A 16,776-nucleotide genomic window follows, 5' to 3' on the forward strand; every position below is an offset into this window, starting at 1 on the left:
GGTTTTCAATAAAACTTCAATTTCAGCAAGTGTCTCTTGTTTTGACTACAAGAGAACAGCAGTGAAGCTTACCGCAGTCCTGCTTTACCTCTACAGGCACCCCTAGAAATTAAGAAAACCAGCATCTTCTGCTTGAATTCACCTCACGCTTTAATTATAAAGTTGCACAGGTTTAGCTCTAAGTGAGAATTATGTAGGGTTTTTTTAATAAAGAACGACTAAGACATAACTTGCAAATTTAAGGGTAAAATCTGGGTTTATTGAAATACAGACATTATTTTCCCCTTGAAACACTGTAAAAAATAAATACGAAGTATTACATGACAAATTGGTATTTAAGAAAACTCTCTTTGTCAGACATTATGTAGATAATCAGTGACCATCCTTATCTTACACTTTTCAAGGTGTAACCTAGGGATTAAAGAAGTTACCTATTTGATTTATGAATGGTACCTCTATGTTAATGTATATTTATAAACAGTGTACGTTAATGTACTTCTCTGAAATTTTTTGGGAAGAGTCGAAACATGAACAATCACAACCCTTAAGGTTCCAAAAGGACTGAGTGGCAGCCTTAACTTTTCTTCTTCAATTCCCACCCTAACAGGGAAGTTACGAACACATCCAAGACACAAGTGATAAACACCCTGCCAAAAAACGTAAGTAAAGAACACTCCTGAAAACAAAGGCCTTCCCCTCAATAACTTAAAAAATTGACAGCTAAAAATCTATATACAAAAATGTGATGTAAACAAGTTACAGTAAAATAGTGTAGTATTTCCTGATACTCACAGTATGACGGGGGGCTCACTCACTGAACTCCTACTACAGTCCCCAGACCACTCGCAATAGCTGATAAAAATCTCCCTTCTTCGTAAAGAGGCATTTTAGACCCTCAGCGTTTGCTGATGCCCTTGTTGTTTCAGACCAAGAAGGAAGCAGCAGCGATGCCAGCTTTTTATGACAAGAAGCCCTTAAGTTGCAGCTGCCTTCTGCTGAGCGGCAGAGCAAGCGTCTCTCCTGTAGCTCCAAGACGGGCTGCGGATGCACCGGTTGAAGGTGCCCTCCCACTGCTACATTGCTGTGCACTTCCGTGGGGAGGCAGAGTCTGCGTTTGCTTTTTTCCGAATGCTTTCTGTAAAAGAAAAGAGCACGTTCTGCTGCGCAGGAAGTATAAAGCCGTGGCAGGATGTGTTAATTTATCAAAATAAAAGGAAGAGAAAGAAAGGACATGTAACGGTAGCAAAGGGGCAGAGCAGGGCGGCTTCTGGCGTGCGTGAATTGGCCTCACTTAAGTTTTCCTCTGTGCGTGTTGTGTAACCACAGAACTCAGGTAGTGCTCAGCGCGCGTTATTTGAAGGAAGACAAAAGTATTACCTGCTAAATCTCTTCTTCCGATCCCCACAAGGCCTTCGTACAATCCCTTGATTGGATTTTCTCCTGCCGTGATCACGCCATGGAGCCAGATAAGCAACATTCTGTGTCCGTGCTCCCTGTAGCTTTTAGTACCTGGCGAGATCAAACCTCAGTGAAATCCTGCACTTCACAGCGCACGGCCCTGACCAGAGCAGATTTCCGAACTGGTGAGTTTGGACACCCCTCCCTCCTCTTTGGATTTTACTAGGCTGCTCTAAAGTATGGTTTAACTTAATTCCTAGTTACCAGAGTAACGTTAAACTTAACGGAGTGGGCCATGGATGAGCTTGGGCTTGTCAGACAACCTTTCATGGCAATACAGAATTTCTGCCTTCAGAGCATAGCTTAGCCCCTTGCTCGCGTTGTGCAAACTACAGGAGTCCTTACAGTAACCGAACCAGCGGGGATCTGCTGCTGAAACTCACACCCTGCTTCTGCTAACGTATCTCTTAAATTCTAAATGGGACTCCACTGTCATCTTAGTTCAGCTCCTTAAAAGAAAAAAAATAAAACCAGCAAGTTTCTTCTGTCCTAGAGAAAAAGAATTTTTTATTTAATTTCTGTAGCAAGGACTAACAGGTCTGGCAGTACCTCAAAAGCTGCAAGCAATGGACCACTAACCCCCATGCTTGTGTGCTTTACTTCTAGACAAATTCCAGCATGTAGATACCTCCACATTAATTAAATACAGGATTTTTAACCTAATCTTCTGGTTGTTTCAAATAAGCCAGCTGGTTTTCTTCATGCTTTGCTATTACTGCAGCCTTATCTCCTAGAAACACAGTCCAAGTGAAGGAAGGAAAATATCTGGGCAGTGTTTTATACCTGTCCATTGATGCTCAATGGCCCTAATGTGGGCATCAGTGAATTTCCAGTAATGTGCCAGCTTCTTCCATTCCCCAGGTTTGAGGTACTTAGTGGCTAATCTCCACATGACTGAGCGAATGTGCTGTGTTTCCAGCCTGTGATCTTGCTTAAAGGTCAAGTGCTTTGCCACCCAGGAGTCGGAGTCGCTGTTCAGATTGTCCTGCAAAGCCAGAACAGGAGTTTCAGGTGTACCTGTCACTCTGCAGCCTCCCACACGCTCAGCTCTGCAGGTCGAGTTCATTCTGGCACAGCACATTTTATTCTCTTTATTCTCTTCCTTCACTCTGTTCTAATCATGTATGTTCATAGCAGCTTTGCTGTGGAAGCCCATGCGGATCGCAATTTGCATTTCTACAGTGCCTTTTATCAAGGGCTTGTATGCAGAATCATTTAATTAAATCTCCTTGCTCCCCTGCAACACAGGCGCAGCTGCTCAGCCCCCTTACACGCCAGACTGCAAAGAGGCTAAACAACTTTCCCTAGGGCTGCGCAGGAAGCCCATGCAAGAGCCTGATACACACAGCATTACTCCGGAACCTGCGCCTGAGCCATAGGCGTATGTCCTCTTTTCCTTCCTTTTCTTTCCCTGCTAGAGCACTGTCTGTCCTGGTACGGGAGGATGCCCAAAGTCTTGCGAAGACGCAATGGATGCGGTGTTTGGCTGTACTTTCAGCACGCCCTCTGCTCAGATTGGTTTGGGCGCAGGCAGGGTTTCAGATGGGGACTGGGGCTGAGCAGCTGCGCCTTGCACACGGGGCCACGGGAGGAGAGAGGCTGCTGGGCTACACCGGGAAACACCGGAGGAACAGCCCCAGCTGGGGGGAAGTTTGAGAGGGAAGTCGGTCGTACGACTCCAACAAGAACTGATCACTCTGCTCACAAGAGGCATCTCCCTTCCACTGTTGAAAAACTCCCCACATCCCATTTGGTGACCTTGGGCCAAGCATTTTCCTGCTCAGTGCTTCAGTTTCTCCTTCTGGGAAAAGGAACTCATGCTACCCCAGTTCCTTCTACAGGGCTTTGGGAACAGCTGCCAAAGAATCTTTGAAAACCCCTGTTCCCTCCAGGCAGCCTGAGGTTTTTAACAACAGAGGCTTTTTTAAATAAGAAAAGCCTTAAGTAGATGTTGTTGGTATGGTGAGGACCTTCGTTTTTTTAAATAAGGTGATGAAAGTAGAGGTCAGGCTGTCACAGGATGTCCTGCATTTCTTTTCCTTTTGACAGCTGGTAATGTGGAGTCTCAATGGAGAGGATAAAGCTACATCTGCCCTGGGAAGCACAGGGGATGGTGGTGTAAGCCACTCACCTTTTCCCATTTGTAAAACCGATCGGCTTTGATAATCATGTCCGCCAAGTTGATATGATTGCCTCGGGCAGCGACATCCAGAGATGTTTTCCCTTGCTGAAATTAGAAAGGGAAAAATAAGCTGGAAAAGACCTTGCACGCTTAGGAGGTACAATCTCCGTGCCCACCCGGCAGTCTGTAGTACCAGGCAGCATGGCCTACTGCGCAATGCACCCAGCCGGGATGAAGGACCCCTATCCTCCACCTGTAAACACCATGGATGTGAGCGAGCTTCGAGCAGCGCATGGGGAGTCATTTTCTAGGCTCTGCAGCATCTCCTCTGTTGCCACAGGGGATCTGCCCGTTTGGCAGGAGCGGCTGGGAACGCACCTTGTAACCCGCAGCGGATGGCAGGGTGCTGTCAGGCTCCCAGCCATGTGGGTGCAGCCGTCAAGGACCAGCTCAGCACTACAACCCAAGGCATTTTATATCCTTTTGCACAGCAGGTTTGCTGACACATGAGACTGAAGTGATTTATACAACCTCATTAATTTTATAGGCTCCACATACACATGATTAGAAACGGTCTCCTAGGAGAAGCACAGGCTAATGGGACTATGAAAATGCAACTACGCTCCTTACATGAACGCGATTTTGGATTGGCGGGCGGGGCGGGATTTGTATCTATATCTACTAGCGTATAGCAGAAAGGAACAAGATTTGAAAGTTGCATGAAGGAAAGCGAGCCAGCCCAGCCATCAGGCATGCCAGTGAGAACAGTTCTAGCCTCAGATGTGAGCAGAAACCCAATTTCACACAGGAAAGTGTGAACAAGTTCCGGCGCTGAGTCTCACTGTGGTTCCACAGACTGCTGGAAGGTGGCAAACGTTCACTGCAGCTGAAGGCCGTTTCAGCCAGGTGGCTTCAAGTCTGTATGTGCTTTAACCCGCTGCAAATGGCAGACACTATTTTAATCTCTGCCCTTCAGTATTTTCTGGGCATATACCACGCTTTCAGCTGCACGAAACTTGCCTGATCCCTCCAGAATTCCTTTTGTTCCTCTTTAATTAGAGGGCAAAAGCCCTGGACATCGGTGCCAGATCTATACCAACCAGATACTTTTAACCTATTAAAACGTGTGCTATAATTCTTGAGGTGTATCATTTATCATTATTCGAGAAGATCTTTGATATTAATGTGCATGATAGCACAAGTAAAATTAGAAGGAACTAGAACAACTCTGAGAAGAAAAAGTTTGCTCATTGCATGAACTGTTTTCTACCTTCCTAAGAACCAGTCACTTCTTTCCTGAAAAACACATCAAAATAACCTACTCAGCAATGTTTCAAGGCCTTATCCCTGGAAATATCCAGATTTTAATATTATGACTAGCCTTCCTTGAAAATTATGAAAAACAGTGGCAAAGACCATTCATGTTTTCCCTCCACACCTCCACAGAATCTATTCAACCGATGGAGACATTTACCTTGTCTGTTAGCTTCAGATTAACTCCTGCAATGAGAATCATCTCAGCAATGTCCTGCCTGCCATGCTCCGCAGCGATGTGGAGTGAGGTCTGCTGCCTCTGCAGAAGGAGGGCGAAAGGACTAAATTTCAGAGAAGGACAAGTGTGAGGCTGGAAGGACAGAACAATACCAGGAGGAAGTGCTGTAAGAATGCTGTCAGCTCCGCCCTCCTTTCCCCTCCATCCCTTTTTAAACTGAGGGCCAAACACCTTCCTCCCTCAAACTGGATTTGGGTTCCTCAGGCTGAGCAGAACTGGTCTGTGCCCGTCCCAGCACCAGCACTAGGAAGCCCCCCTGATAACATTTCAGTCTAAAGAAGGAACCTCTTCAGTTCCATAAAGCTCCCTAGGGTCACTTATAGGACTATATTATTTCCTGTTATTTAAACAATTTCTGTAGGCAGATAGTTTGGCCAAGGGAGGAAAGGATCTTTGCCAATTCTTTGTTCCTGGGACACAGGGCCGGGTTAATGTGTATGCACTGTAAACTGCGTGCACCTTGGGATTGTTTAATGGCAACAACTAAAATCAAATACGAAATGTGGCAATTTTATGGTGTCATCAGGAGAGAACATCACTACAAGAATGAACATTAACTGAAACATTACAAAGAAGTTACACATTTGTTAGCAAAGCCCCTAATTTTGCAGAACATCTTCTGGGCTGAAACTTCTCCCCCCTGCTTCCAGCAGGGAGGAGAGAGTCTGACTACGCAATGTCTCTGCACACAGGTCCCAGGGACGTGGCACAGCCCACATGCTGAACGCCATCAAGCGATTACCTCACTGCAACACTCAGAATCATTTCACAGGTTTCATGTTTCCTAAGTTCCGCTTCCAGGTTTTCCCCATTTTAAAGCACTCCTCTTTAATCCTGTGCCCAAGGTGATCAAATCCCCCAGGAAATGGGTTCACATTTCAAAGACAAAGAACAGGAGCTGCAGTCTCACATTATCTGGAATGTCAAGGTCACACTCCGCATCGATGAAGAGCTTCACCATGGCTGGGAAGTTCTGCAGTACCGCAATGTGTGTCGCTGATGCATTTTGCTGTGGAAAGAAGACCCTGCGCTTAGGAAAAGCTTAGCTCATGGCTCCGAAAGGACCATGCAGTGCCCAGCATGTCTTGTTCTAAGACACCTGCCAGCCTGGACTGGGGGTGGACTGGGGACGCTGCCCCATAAGCACAGACCCCACAGCAGCACTGGTCCTTGGCAGAGTTGCTTTGTGCTCTTGAACAGCTCCACAAACTGGCTTTGCCTTTTTGTAAGTGATGAGAGCATTGAGGGGGACTTACATGATTAACAGCGTCTGTGTGGATTCCTGCATCCATGAGGATCCTGGCTATCTCCTCATAGCCGTGCAGTGCTGCGTAATGAAGGCAGTTCATCTTCTTCTGAGAGCACATCAGAGGAGATGGGTATTAGTCAGGGTTTCTTCTCCGAAGCTGCAGTTTGTACAGACTGTCCACAGAGATCTCCCTGCTTCCCTCCTGCAAGAGCCCCATGCCCCCACACTGACAAATTCATAGAGGTTGTCTCCACAGCCAAACCGGTCCCAGGGCAGCTTCACCCGCCTCTTTGTACAAAGCCCTCTGTGTGTACTTCCCTCTGGACTCTGTGCGCTGTTTCTGAAGCGCTGGGCTCCACACAGCCTCACCTGATAATGGGAGCCATCCCTGGCAGGCCACAGGTCTGGGCAAAAATCCACAAAATAGTGTCTGGAAATGGAATCACCTCCCTAGAGCTCACCTGGGTTTGGGCATTGACATCGGCACCTGCTTCCAAGAGCAGCTTCACACAATCACTGTGACCCCCCTCAGCAGCCAGGTGCAGAGCCGTAAGTCCTTCCTGGACAAGGAGACAAGCAGCATTTCTGTAGACGAGGCCAAGACAGAGCAGCGGAACGAGCAAGCCTCTATCTGAATTCATTCTGCAAAAGTCTTCTGAATCCATGACATGTTAAAATACCGATTCTGAGGGCCAGCGTGATTGTTAGGAAAATAAGGGACACAATTATCTGCCACCGACATATCAGAGTACTGCTCTGTCCTTATGCCACTGGAAACAGCTGGCCCAGAAGACAGATATCATGTTCATCATCTTTTCTCCCCTTCAGCCCATTAGCAAACAAAAAAGGATTTCATGTGGATGATGAAGACAAATCATTTTCCTAGAACAGCCCAGAAACAGCCACAGGCAGAACTGGAAGCCTGTGGCCCTCGACCACTGGTTCTCCCTTCTGAGGGCTGCAGCTCATTTCTTTACAAGAAACAAGCAGAATTCCTATCTAGTTTTATTATTGCTCTTCACACGAAGGGCAGCTCATCTAGGGGAACACAAATGCTACCAGAGTTACTGCAGTTACTTTTCTTTCAGATCTTAATCACAATCAAATACACTTTTCAAAGACAGTAACCAAATAAGACTAAAAAAATTGCTGATAAACTTAATTGGGAGTGTGCCCTGGAATAAATAACAGCAATACTAAGCCAATATTTGCTGTCTAAATCATTAACTATGTTCCAGCCACATAATTTTCCAAAGCAGGTCTGTCAAAGAGAGATCTCAAACAGAAGGTCCATATGTTCAGCGACTAAGTCAATACTATAAAGCATAGTGAAGTTTAGTTTAAAACACATTCAATAACCATTTAGGCACTTGAATGTACAAGGGTCAGGGAGAAAAAGGGAGATGAAATGGAGAGATAAGGTAGGTCAGCAGATACAGCAGGAAGAAAAGGCAACACTTTAGAATTGGATATTAGCCCAAGAAGGATGTTGCCTTGCACTGACTCTGCAAGTGTGACCTGCATTTACACTCATAAGCTTTAGATAAAATCAGCTATTTTCTAAACCTCTCCTGTCAATACTGACTATTCAGCCTGATGACTGTGTCAGGAGAGTATTTCTAGGGAGGGAAAGGGCGAAACTGATGTGGTTTTCATTTCATTTAAATGTACTTACTACGTTCTTTTCATCAAGGTCCACTCCAACATCTATAATCTTCTGCAGCACAGAGAGATGTCCATTTTTAGCAGCTAAATGCAATGCTGTATTTTCTTCCTGAAAGTAAACATCACTTCATAAATATATGTATCACAGGACTGAGTGTTCATACACCACAACTTTGCAGAGAGTATATCCAGCGTGTCTGAAAAGGAGGTTGTAACCAGTAGCATGAGTCTGAAACAGTCTTCTAATAGGGAGGTAGCAGGGAGGTAAGAAATCCAGCTACCTTAAACTGGAGCATGGTCCACCAGGTGTGTATCCTGTATCCTGTATTGCTGTGTATCCTGTCTGAAAAGTCCTGGAGAGAAATCCAACACAGACTGAGGTGCAAATGGTTTGCAAGTGGATAGGGAAGAAAAGCCCTGACATACCACAACCACAGTTACAACTGCTGACAACTTGCCTGCATGAGCCTCATGTGGTATCCTGTTCCCTGACTTTTACATCCTCTAATCCTTGGACTTTACCTCCCTTGTGTGTGGTTTTATGCCCATACCTTGTCTTTGGCACTGTGAGAACAACCCAGTCGAATTAGGAACTCCACCACCTCCAGCTGCCCATACTCCGCAGCCAGGTGAAATGCCGTCCTGTCCATCTTTGAAAGGAAACAGAAAGAAATACAGTCCAAGAAAGGCTCAGAAAGCACAAGATTAGATCATCTGCTGCAAGCAATATAATAATGCCTTGGGCGATAACCCAGTCCACAGGGGGAAAAAGTGCTGCACTTCAAAAATAGTTATCTTTTATTCTGCTGTTAACTTTTATTCTGCCTACCAAAACAAGGTGAACAGAACTACCCACTGGGGCTAACAACTCCAAGCACTTTGGTCTCGCCAAACACCGGAAAATAGATCTTTTCAGTGTTTATTTCATATAAATAGAGGGTAATAAATAGTTTACTAAAAGCAACTAAGGATAAAAAAATGGAATTATATCCGAGACCCCAGTTATCGAGTGAGTCAGAACCCCTTTTGGGGAAAGGGGGAAAGGCAGATCTCTTGTTGCCTCATTTATCTCCCAAGCATCAGAGTGGGGATCACTCTAGGAACCATGAAGGCCAGGGATTGGAAAAGAGTGTGCACCAGCTCCTGTGTGCTCCTACGCTGTCTTCAGGAACAGACCAGCTAATGCTGGAACATGCTGGGAGAGGGTTACCCTTGGTTATTGCTTATCTACAATACACCCTGGAGCATCAGTTGCACAAGAGAAGGACGCTGAAATTCCTGAATTCATTCTGCAGAAGGCTACATTGGGAAGCCCTGGCTGCCAAAGCTTGATCAGAGCCAGAATCCTCATCATCCCCATGCCCCCCTCCGGAGGAGGGCCAGAGCCTGTGTGGGATACCCTTGGTTTTCTGGGAGTAGCATCTGACTCCGAGTCTCTTCCCAAGACCAAGGGCAACATTCCTGCTAAGCTCAGCAGGGCAAGATCAGACCTCTCGAAACAGAGCAGTGAAGAGCCTTCCTACCTTGTCTGTCTTATCCACACACATCTCCTCCAGGTCCTCCATGATGAACTCCATCACCTGGATGTGTCCCCTCTGAGCCGCACAGTGGAGCAGGTTCCTGCCATTCTGGAAAGGAGATAAAGGACCATTCAGTTAACAAGTGCAAGACTTCAGGACAGTTTCTTTTAACAACCTGTTCCTGTTAGCAAAGACCTGTTCCATGCCTCCCTGCACCTGTAGGGCTAAACTAGCTTGTGCTGCAGACGGCAAGTTATGACTGAAGTATTAATGCTCCTTTTCCCAGCAAAAAGGTCTATTTTAAAATACATGGACTGCTGATTCACTAAACCCATTTCCCATTTCTGTAACACCTTCCACACCACCACTGCACAAATGTGAGCTGAGAAAGTCATGTACATCTCTATTATTACACCTGTTTTAGGAATAAGGCAGAAGTGCAGATGGCAGTCCCCATAGCAGATGCTGTCACACACGATTACCTCAGCTCACAGGTAAGCCTCTCTCTTTGCCCCCCGTCACTGTCTGGAGCTGCATGATGGACCCATGTAGAGAGACTTTCTCACCCTATTGACACAGTTAATCTTGGCCCCAGCATTAACGAGGATCTGCAGGACGCGGAGGTGGCCAAACCAGGCAGACAGGAGAAGCGCATTCATTCCAAACTGCGTGGAAGAGAAGAGAGATACTTACAGCTAAACTGCAGCCACCACCATCCCCACCCTGGAGGGAAGCTGTCCCTCTAGCTTCATGAAGTTTCCCAAATATTTTTGTTTCTCTCTGGGTTTTTTTTAGCCCCACTTTCTCCAATTACTATTATTGCTGCCACAGATGGTTGCAGCAGCTGAGCAGAGACCTGCCTCTTGACTGCCATTCCTAGTCAATGGTGCGTATTAGCTGGTTGTTATGGGGGAGATAGAATTTGCTGGCTGTCACTGTCTTCCCACAAGCCCTAACAACACGACCAGAAGAAGCCAAGCATCCCCACGCTATACCGAAAACCTCACAGATTCTACCAGCCTACTTCCCGGTCACTGTGCATGCAAGGAAAAGGCCAAAAGACAGAGCACAGACACATCTGAAAACAAGGCTTGCTCCAGAAAGGTACTGCACCGGCCTCAGCAGGGAGGCCACAGCTTCCCAAGCACTGCAATGCCTTGTGCCACCCACCCAGGGCAAAGGTGCGGTCTGCAACTGCCAGCCCAGCACCCAGTCCCCAGCGCTTCCCCAACACAGAACACATTTGGACATGCAAGGGAGATTCGCCTTCGTACACTGTCTTCGTCATCCACTGGGACATTGTGATCCAGAAGCAGTCGCACAGCATCCACGTTCCCTGCTCCCGCGGCCCAGTGCAGGGCAGTCCGGTCTGTCTGGAAGGGAAGGAAGGAGAGAGGCAAGGCTGAGGTACGCAGAGTGTGTGTGTATCCACCAGCCTTCCTGAAGGCCAAAATCTCCTTTGCATCCATGGAGCCAGAATCTCCCGCACTGTGCAGGGTTTTCTTTGAACATAGCTCTCTGTCTCTTTGCTCTCTTGTCAGGCAGATAGTGACCTCTACTATTCACCTTCTACTCAGAAACTCCAGTTATGATACATAGAGAGATAGGGAGTGTATCGCTGACCATGGTCAGACAGATTGAAACAATAGGGTGGGCGCAATCCTGTATTTCCAGGAACCTTCTGGTCAACAAGGGGAGACCTGCACCAGGAACTGAGTTAGTCCCACAGCCTTGGCGTACAGGGATAGCAAAATCAAAGCCTTTCATTGCAGCCACGTGTATCTGGCACACAAGTTCCAAGGGGAACCATAAATTATCACCCTCCTTCAGTGCTTGCAACTTTTCAGTCTGGCCAGGATGACAGTGCTGTGGGTTCCAGTGTGTTGTGAAACTGCTCAGTTGCTACAGGCCCTATTTAGCACTGGGCGGTGTATTTCAAAGCTTTAACCAATTGAGCAGCTAATGAGGAGAGTAGCATTAAGGAGCTGCAGTTCTGAAACACACCCTCAGCATTTCCTGCAGCTTAGAGGTAGAAAAACCCAGGACTTACATTGTTTTTGGCTTTGATGTCGACCCCTCTCCTGATGAGCTCCTCCATTCTGGCCGTGTCATTACGCTTCGCCGCATCATGGAACTCCTTCTCTGAATGAAGCACTGCAGCAGAGACAGAAGAGAGGGCATTAAAACAGTGTTGGCAAGAGCATGGAGCAGCATGCCCCAACAAACCTCCCCTTCATCTCACCGGCCCCAGTGGCTTCAAGGAAGGATGACTTCAGAAAGATTCTTCCAAGCAAGAATCCCAGCCCTACAGATGTTGGCATGTTTGCTGGATTCATCCTCTCCCACTATCGCCCCTTCTCCGAGTACCCCTGTGCCACATCAGTGCTCTTCCAGCCCAACCAGCTTCTCTTCTAACTCAGTGCCTTTCTCTGTTTGCCTGGACTTGCTCCAGCCTGAAAACCTTTTGATCCATTAGGTCTGGCATCCTCCGAGGCCCAGAGCCAGTGTGAGGGCTCGGGCAGATGACCCAGACCCTTTCCTCCATCCCTCCACTTACATCCCGCTGCTCTACAAGGAGGCCTTTACACATGGTCCTGCTGTGACCCTCTGGGCAACCTGAATCAGCCAAGCAGCACAAAGCTGCCAGCCTGGCCTGTGATTAGTGTTGCATCTCTTAATAGACCGTGGCAGTTCTGCACATAATTTACCACAATCGGTAGCATTTGTCCTGCACAGTTAGGCACAATTTAAGGGTGTTTACTCTCCATGTTGGGCCTTGCCCCAGCAATCTTCTCCTTGATCGAACAAACCTTCCTGCCAAGAAACGAGAGCAAGGCTGTAACTCTGGGCCTGCCGCAGCCCCACAGGAAGGCTCTCAAGGTTTTTGGCAAGGCTGGTGTCAGTCTTTGTTGGACTCCGTCTCTGCCCTAATGCTTTTGGGGAATTCTTTCAAGAAGTGCTTGAGTCAGACCCTCAGCCTGTCACATCCCGCTGGAGAGCTGTCTCGGATGCTCTGCTCTCTTCTACGTTTCTGCAGATCTCAGGCTGCAGTTTGAGGGTAGCAGGGGCTCAAAGCAACTTCAGTTTGTATCAACATATCGACTACACACTAACCACATGCATCAAAACATATTATTGTTCCCGTTCCACCCCACTGAGGAAATAAACAGGAGACTTGCTGTCTAAATAGCACTACCCCATTTCTCTCTGGAGCGCATAGAAGAAAGACACCCCTACTGTGGACTCTTAGGGCAGCAGAGGTATAACCTCACCCTCCAGTTTCTGTTCCTCTTACCTTCAAACAAAACCCGTTAGCTCAAGAAAAACACAAATAACTCAAATCTTAATACCAGACAGGATCATTCAAGAGCTTTGGACCTCCTGCTATAATGAAGGCAGTAGGATCTGGACACTGATTTCTGCAGGAACAGTATATTGAGACCCTGCTCTCATCTGGTCCGGTATGTTAACAAGACTGCATTTCCGCACTGCATGGATCCTTCATTTGAGAGGAAATATCAGGAGAACTTGGGAAAAACCTGTGGAGTTTATGGTAATTACCAATGGCTACACACATACTACCTCTTTGCATACTACCTCCGTTCAGTGGAGTGAATCCTATGTCTCAGTTAAGCAAATATTGCTTCCCCTGCTCTCCAGGTGACAGAAATGTGTTCTTATATTTTATGATCGCACAAAGCACCATTGTCAAGAGATGCCAAACTGCCCCCTGATTTATTTATTCTTTCCTCTACCTGTGAGGATGTAGTAACAAACCTTGCACTGCTAAGGCTGTAGAAGCCGCAATTTATTTATTTTCAGCAACACATGGGAAAAAATTTGAAGGACTGAGTTTTCTAATTAGTGTCCACACCAGCGAAGCTAGCCCTGTAAATGTAAATGCACTCCGCCTCATGGCATGCACCCGTTCAACAGCAGCATTTCAGCAGATACTCAGCACTTTTTCCTTCTCTTTCGAGCTCAGGTTCCAGAGTATTTCATACCTTAAGGTACTGAATATGAATGCAGTTATCCCAAACAGCATGGCAAACAATTTCAGTGATTTACCCTCAGTGCAATGCACCAACTCACAGGCAGTTTATTATGCAAGAGATTTTAAAAAGCAGCAAAGGAGACGAAAGGCATGCAAAGAAACGCGCTAAAACTGCCCGCTGGGCTCTACCTGAGGCTGCAGGACACAAAGACAACCCGGTCGGCTGGGCACTAGTCGATAAAGGGGGCCAAAACGCCGAAGTGGGGGGTACTGGCGTTATCTGCAGCACCTCAGGGGTACAGGATGCTTTGGGGCAAAAGCAAGCTCGATTCCCGCGCAGGTGTTTGTTTCTGAATGGATTTTTATACGTCTTGTTATTCCTTAAAGCATCTCGGCCCTGCCCCAGAGCCCCGGGCCCGGGGGAGGCCGGGGCCGCGCCCGCCCTCTCCCGCCACACAAATCCCCCCTTCACGGCGCGGAGCCCCCCGCCCCGCTAGGGCAGCCTCCGCCTCGCCCCCACTCACGGGTCTCGCCCTCCGAAGCCAGGTCGTCCCCCATGCCGCGGCCCGCCAGCCCGCCGCCGCCTCAGGGCGGGCTGACAGGAGCGGCCCCGCCGCCTCACGGGCGGGCTGACTGCTGCCGCCCCGCCGCCTCACGGGCGGGCTGACTGCTGCCGCCCCGCCGCCTCACGGGCGGGCTGACTGCTGCCGCTCCGCCGCCTCACGGGCGGGCTGACTGCTGCCGCCCCGCCGCCGCAGAGCGCCTCTTTAACTGTTATTTAAAGGAAAATAAAATAAAATAAATCCTCTCTCCGACAAACACGGTGTTTTCGGGCCGTTTTGGGATAACTTGAAGGGGAAAATCCAGCTACCGCCATTTCGGTCAGGGGGCCGCAGGGCTGTTACCTAGGCCAGTGCTACCCTTTACCTCAGAGTGCCTCGGCTGAGTGCTGCTTTGAGGCTGTGGGTGGTTTAATTGTGTTTCCAAAGCCATTTTGGAGGAGGGGGATTTCTATTCTGTGGGAAATACGGGGTGGGTTATTGTTTTTTTCCCCTGAAAGCACGGGGGGGTTTGGTGTTTCCCGGGGATGAGGTGCTCTCATCTACCACGCGGCCAGGGCATAGCAGCGGGTGCAGGAGGGGGTTAAAAGCACTCTTCACCCAGGGTTTTAGTTAATTCTCCTGTTTCAGTATCTGGGTCTGGTTTTGTCTTTTATTTTCTTTTCCATTTTGATAGTATGAGGAGGAAGGAACCAGGCAGTGGCTGAGCTGAGGTTGGGGGGAGAATCAGATCTGTTTCAGGGAGGTCTGAGGTAGCAGGAAAAAAAAGGTTCAAAACAGCCCTGGGTGCTTGGTCCTGTCAGTGTTGTCTGTCTCCAGGCTGGAGAGACGCTGCTGCCTTTTCACGAAGGACCAGGTAGCGGCTCTCCTGGCAGCAAATCTTTCCCGGAGCTACACGGGGGCTGCTCTTTCTGCCCAGCCATTTCAGCTCAGCCTGTGCAAGGTCTCTGGCGTGGGTCTGACCCCCACAATTTTTTACCTATCTAATTTGTCAGGGTAAGTGTGGGACATGAGTGTTCCCTATCCTTACATCTTCTAGCCTTTCCTGTGTTTACTTGCACTCAGTCAGATATGGGGTGACACGCTGGGTGACACCTTGGGCTGATGTTTGTTGGCCTTCAAATGCATAGGAAGGAGAAAGGAATAACCTGTTCTGCAAACCCAGGATGGGCAGGACTGGGAGGCACGAGCTTAAATCATGGTAGGCAGGACTTTCGTTTCTCCTGTGTATGGCTTCCCAGCGGCCAAGACAGCACAGGGGAGTTGGCTGCAGAAAGGGGGGTTTCTTTGCTGCTGGTCTCAGGATAGGAGAGGTGACATCAGATTTGTATTCCCTCCCTGCACCACGCTGCCCTACAGACTGGGTCCTTGCCATGGGCCCCTCTCTGCCTCCTCCCTGCGGAGCCTCCCCCTGCCCTGCAGCCTCGCAGTACCGCGGGTTTTGGCTGCGAGCACGCGCTGACCCCGGCGACCGCACGAGGGTGCCAGTGCTGTTCACCTGCACGGCTTGCTGCAGGGAGCAAGGAACTCCGGGGTGCAGACGGGGCTGTTCCCTGGGCTCAGGCCAGTTTTGGGGGACACCCCTGTCCCGGGGACCCTTGTGCGGGTCTGTGCTGCTCCTGCCAGAGAGCGCGGGGCGTGCGTGTGTGGTGGGAGATGCAGGGAGGCAGGCAGTGTCCCGGGGGGATGCAGAGATGCGTGCAGAGACCCTCTGCTACTTCAGAAACATCCCTCCGTGGGCACAGCTACACCCTGCGCAGGGACACCGGAGTTGTTTCAGGGCTGGGAGCAGCAGGGCTGAGTTGGCGGTTTCCATCTCATCGAAGCCCACTGCCGAGGGTCTGCGTAGCCAAGCGCTGTGCTGGTGCAGCTGACCCACTGCAGGGACCACGAGCAGGGCTTGGCCTGCCCATCTGTGAAATGGAGACATAGACCCTAAGCTCTTGAGTGAACACAGATTGTACGGGGCTAGCTCTGGTCTCAGAGCTTTGGATTTGTGTTTTCCTTTTATTCAAATTGAATTAAAAAAAAAACCCTCTCCAGTAGGAAAAGCAAACATAAGGTCTGTCTGGATAAAGGGGAAGCCTTTCTTTTGTACAATAGCTCAGTGGGTAGAGCATCCTCCCTGAGGAAAGGGAAAGCTAGGTTTGATCCTTGCTTCTGCCGGAGGGGAGATGCAAGCCCTGGTCTCCCCAAGACCCCAGAGAGTACCGTAAACAGCAGGCTGCGAGCATGTCTGGTGTGGAGAGTTTTTCTGGCTCTTTCCTGTTATTTTAAATAATTAATGATTTGATGGAGCAGGGAGTGGAGAAGGCAGGTGTCCCGTCTCCCTGGAGAGCAGTCTGTGCACCCGGCGAGACGGAGTTTTGCTCTCTCTCGATGAATATTTAAGTGTCATTAGACAAATTGGAATGGCGCCAGCAGGAATGACTGAGAAGGGCTGAGCCCTTCCCACTGGTACCCTAGTGCCTGGGGGCTGGGGAAGCAGCCCTGAATAGGGCAGGGAATAATCCCTGCTTGTACAGACATACTCTGCATCCCAGCCTTGGGTGGGACCTCCGGCTCTTGCTAGTCCTTTGTTACGCTGTAAGAGATCCTTGGATGGAAAGCTGTCCAGACTTAACCTGCCACTGTTAATGTTGTTGTCTGCACCTCT

At 48.6% G+C, this 16,776-nt stretch overlaps 1 protein-coding gene across 1 annotated transcript; it reads right to left on the bottom strand.

Moving 5' to 3' along the window:
* Positions 1-652: 652 nt before the first annotated feature.
* On the bottom strand, positions 653-14,193 carry ANKDD1A (ankyrin repeat and death domain containing 1A). Its single transcript, XM_075159809.1, has 15 exons — positions 14,085-14,193; positions 11,617-11,720; positions 10,841-10,939; positions 10,133-10,231; positions 9,570-9,674; positions 8,598-8,696; positions 8,057-8,155; positions 6,843-6,941; positions 6,389-6,487; positions 6,043-6,141; positions 5,055-5,153; positions 3,590-3,685; positions 2,242-2,443; positions 1,378-1,509; positions 653-1,135 (listed from the first exon to the last, which is right to left on the bottom strand). The coding sequence occupies exons 1-15, from the start codon at positions 14,116-14,118 to the stop codon at positions 1,074-1,076; spliced, it is 1,527 nt and encodes a 508-aa protein (XP_075015910.1). The 5' UTR covers positions 14,119-14,193; the 3' UTR covers positions 653-1,073.
* Between the last annotated feature and the right edge of the window lie 2,583 nt (positions 14,194-16,776).

This window comes from Calonectris borealis, chromosome 11 (genome assembly GCF_964195595.1).
Source record: "Calonectris borealis chromosome 11, bCalBor7.hap1.2, whole genome shotgun sequence".
Classification (NCBI taxonomy): domain Eukaryota; kingdom Metazoa; phylum Chordata; class Aves; order Procellariiformes; family Procellariidae; genus Calonectris; species Calonectris borealis.

Excerpts from the sequence above, each read along its gene's own strand:
- ANKDD1A (XM_075159809.1), bottom strand. The coding sequence starts at position 14,118 with ATGGGGGACGACCTGGCTTCGGAGGGCGAGACCC. Across the intron at positions 11,721-14,084 it reads GGCTTCGGAGGGCGAGACCC|TGCTTCATTCAGAGAAGGAG; the intron begins GTGAGTGGGGGC and ends TCTCTGCTGCAG. Across the intron at positions 1,510-2,241 it reads CATTGAGCATCAATGGACAG|GTACTAAAAGCTACAGGGAG; the intron begins GTATAAAACACT and ends TGATCTCGCCAG.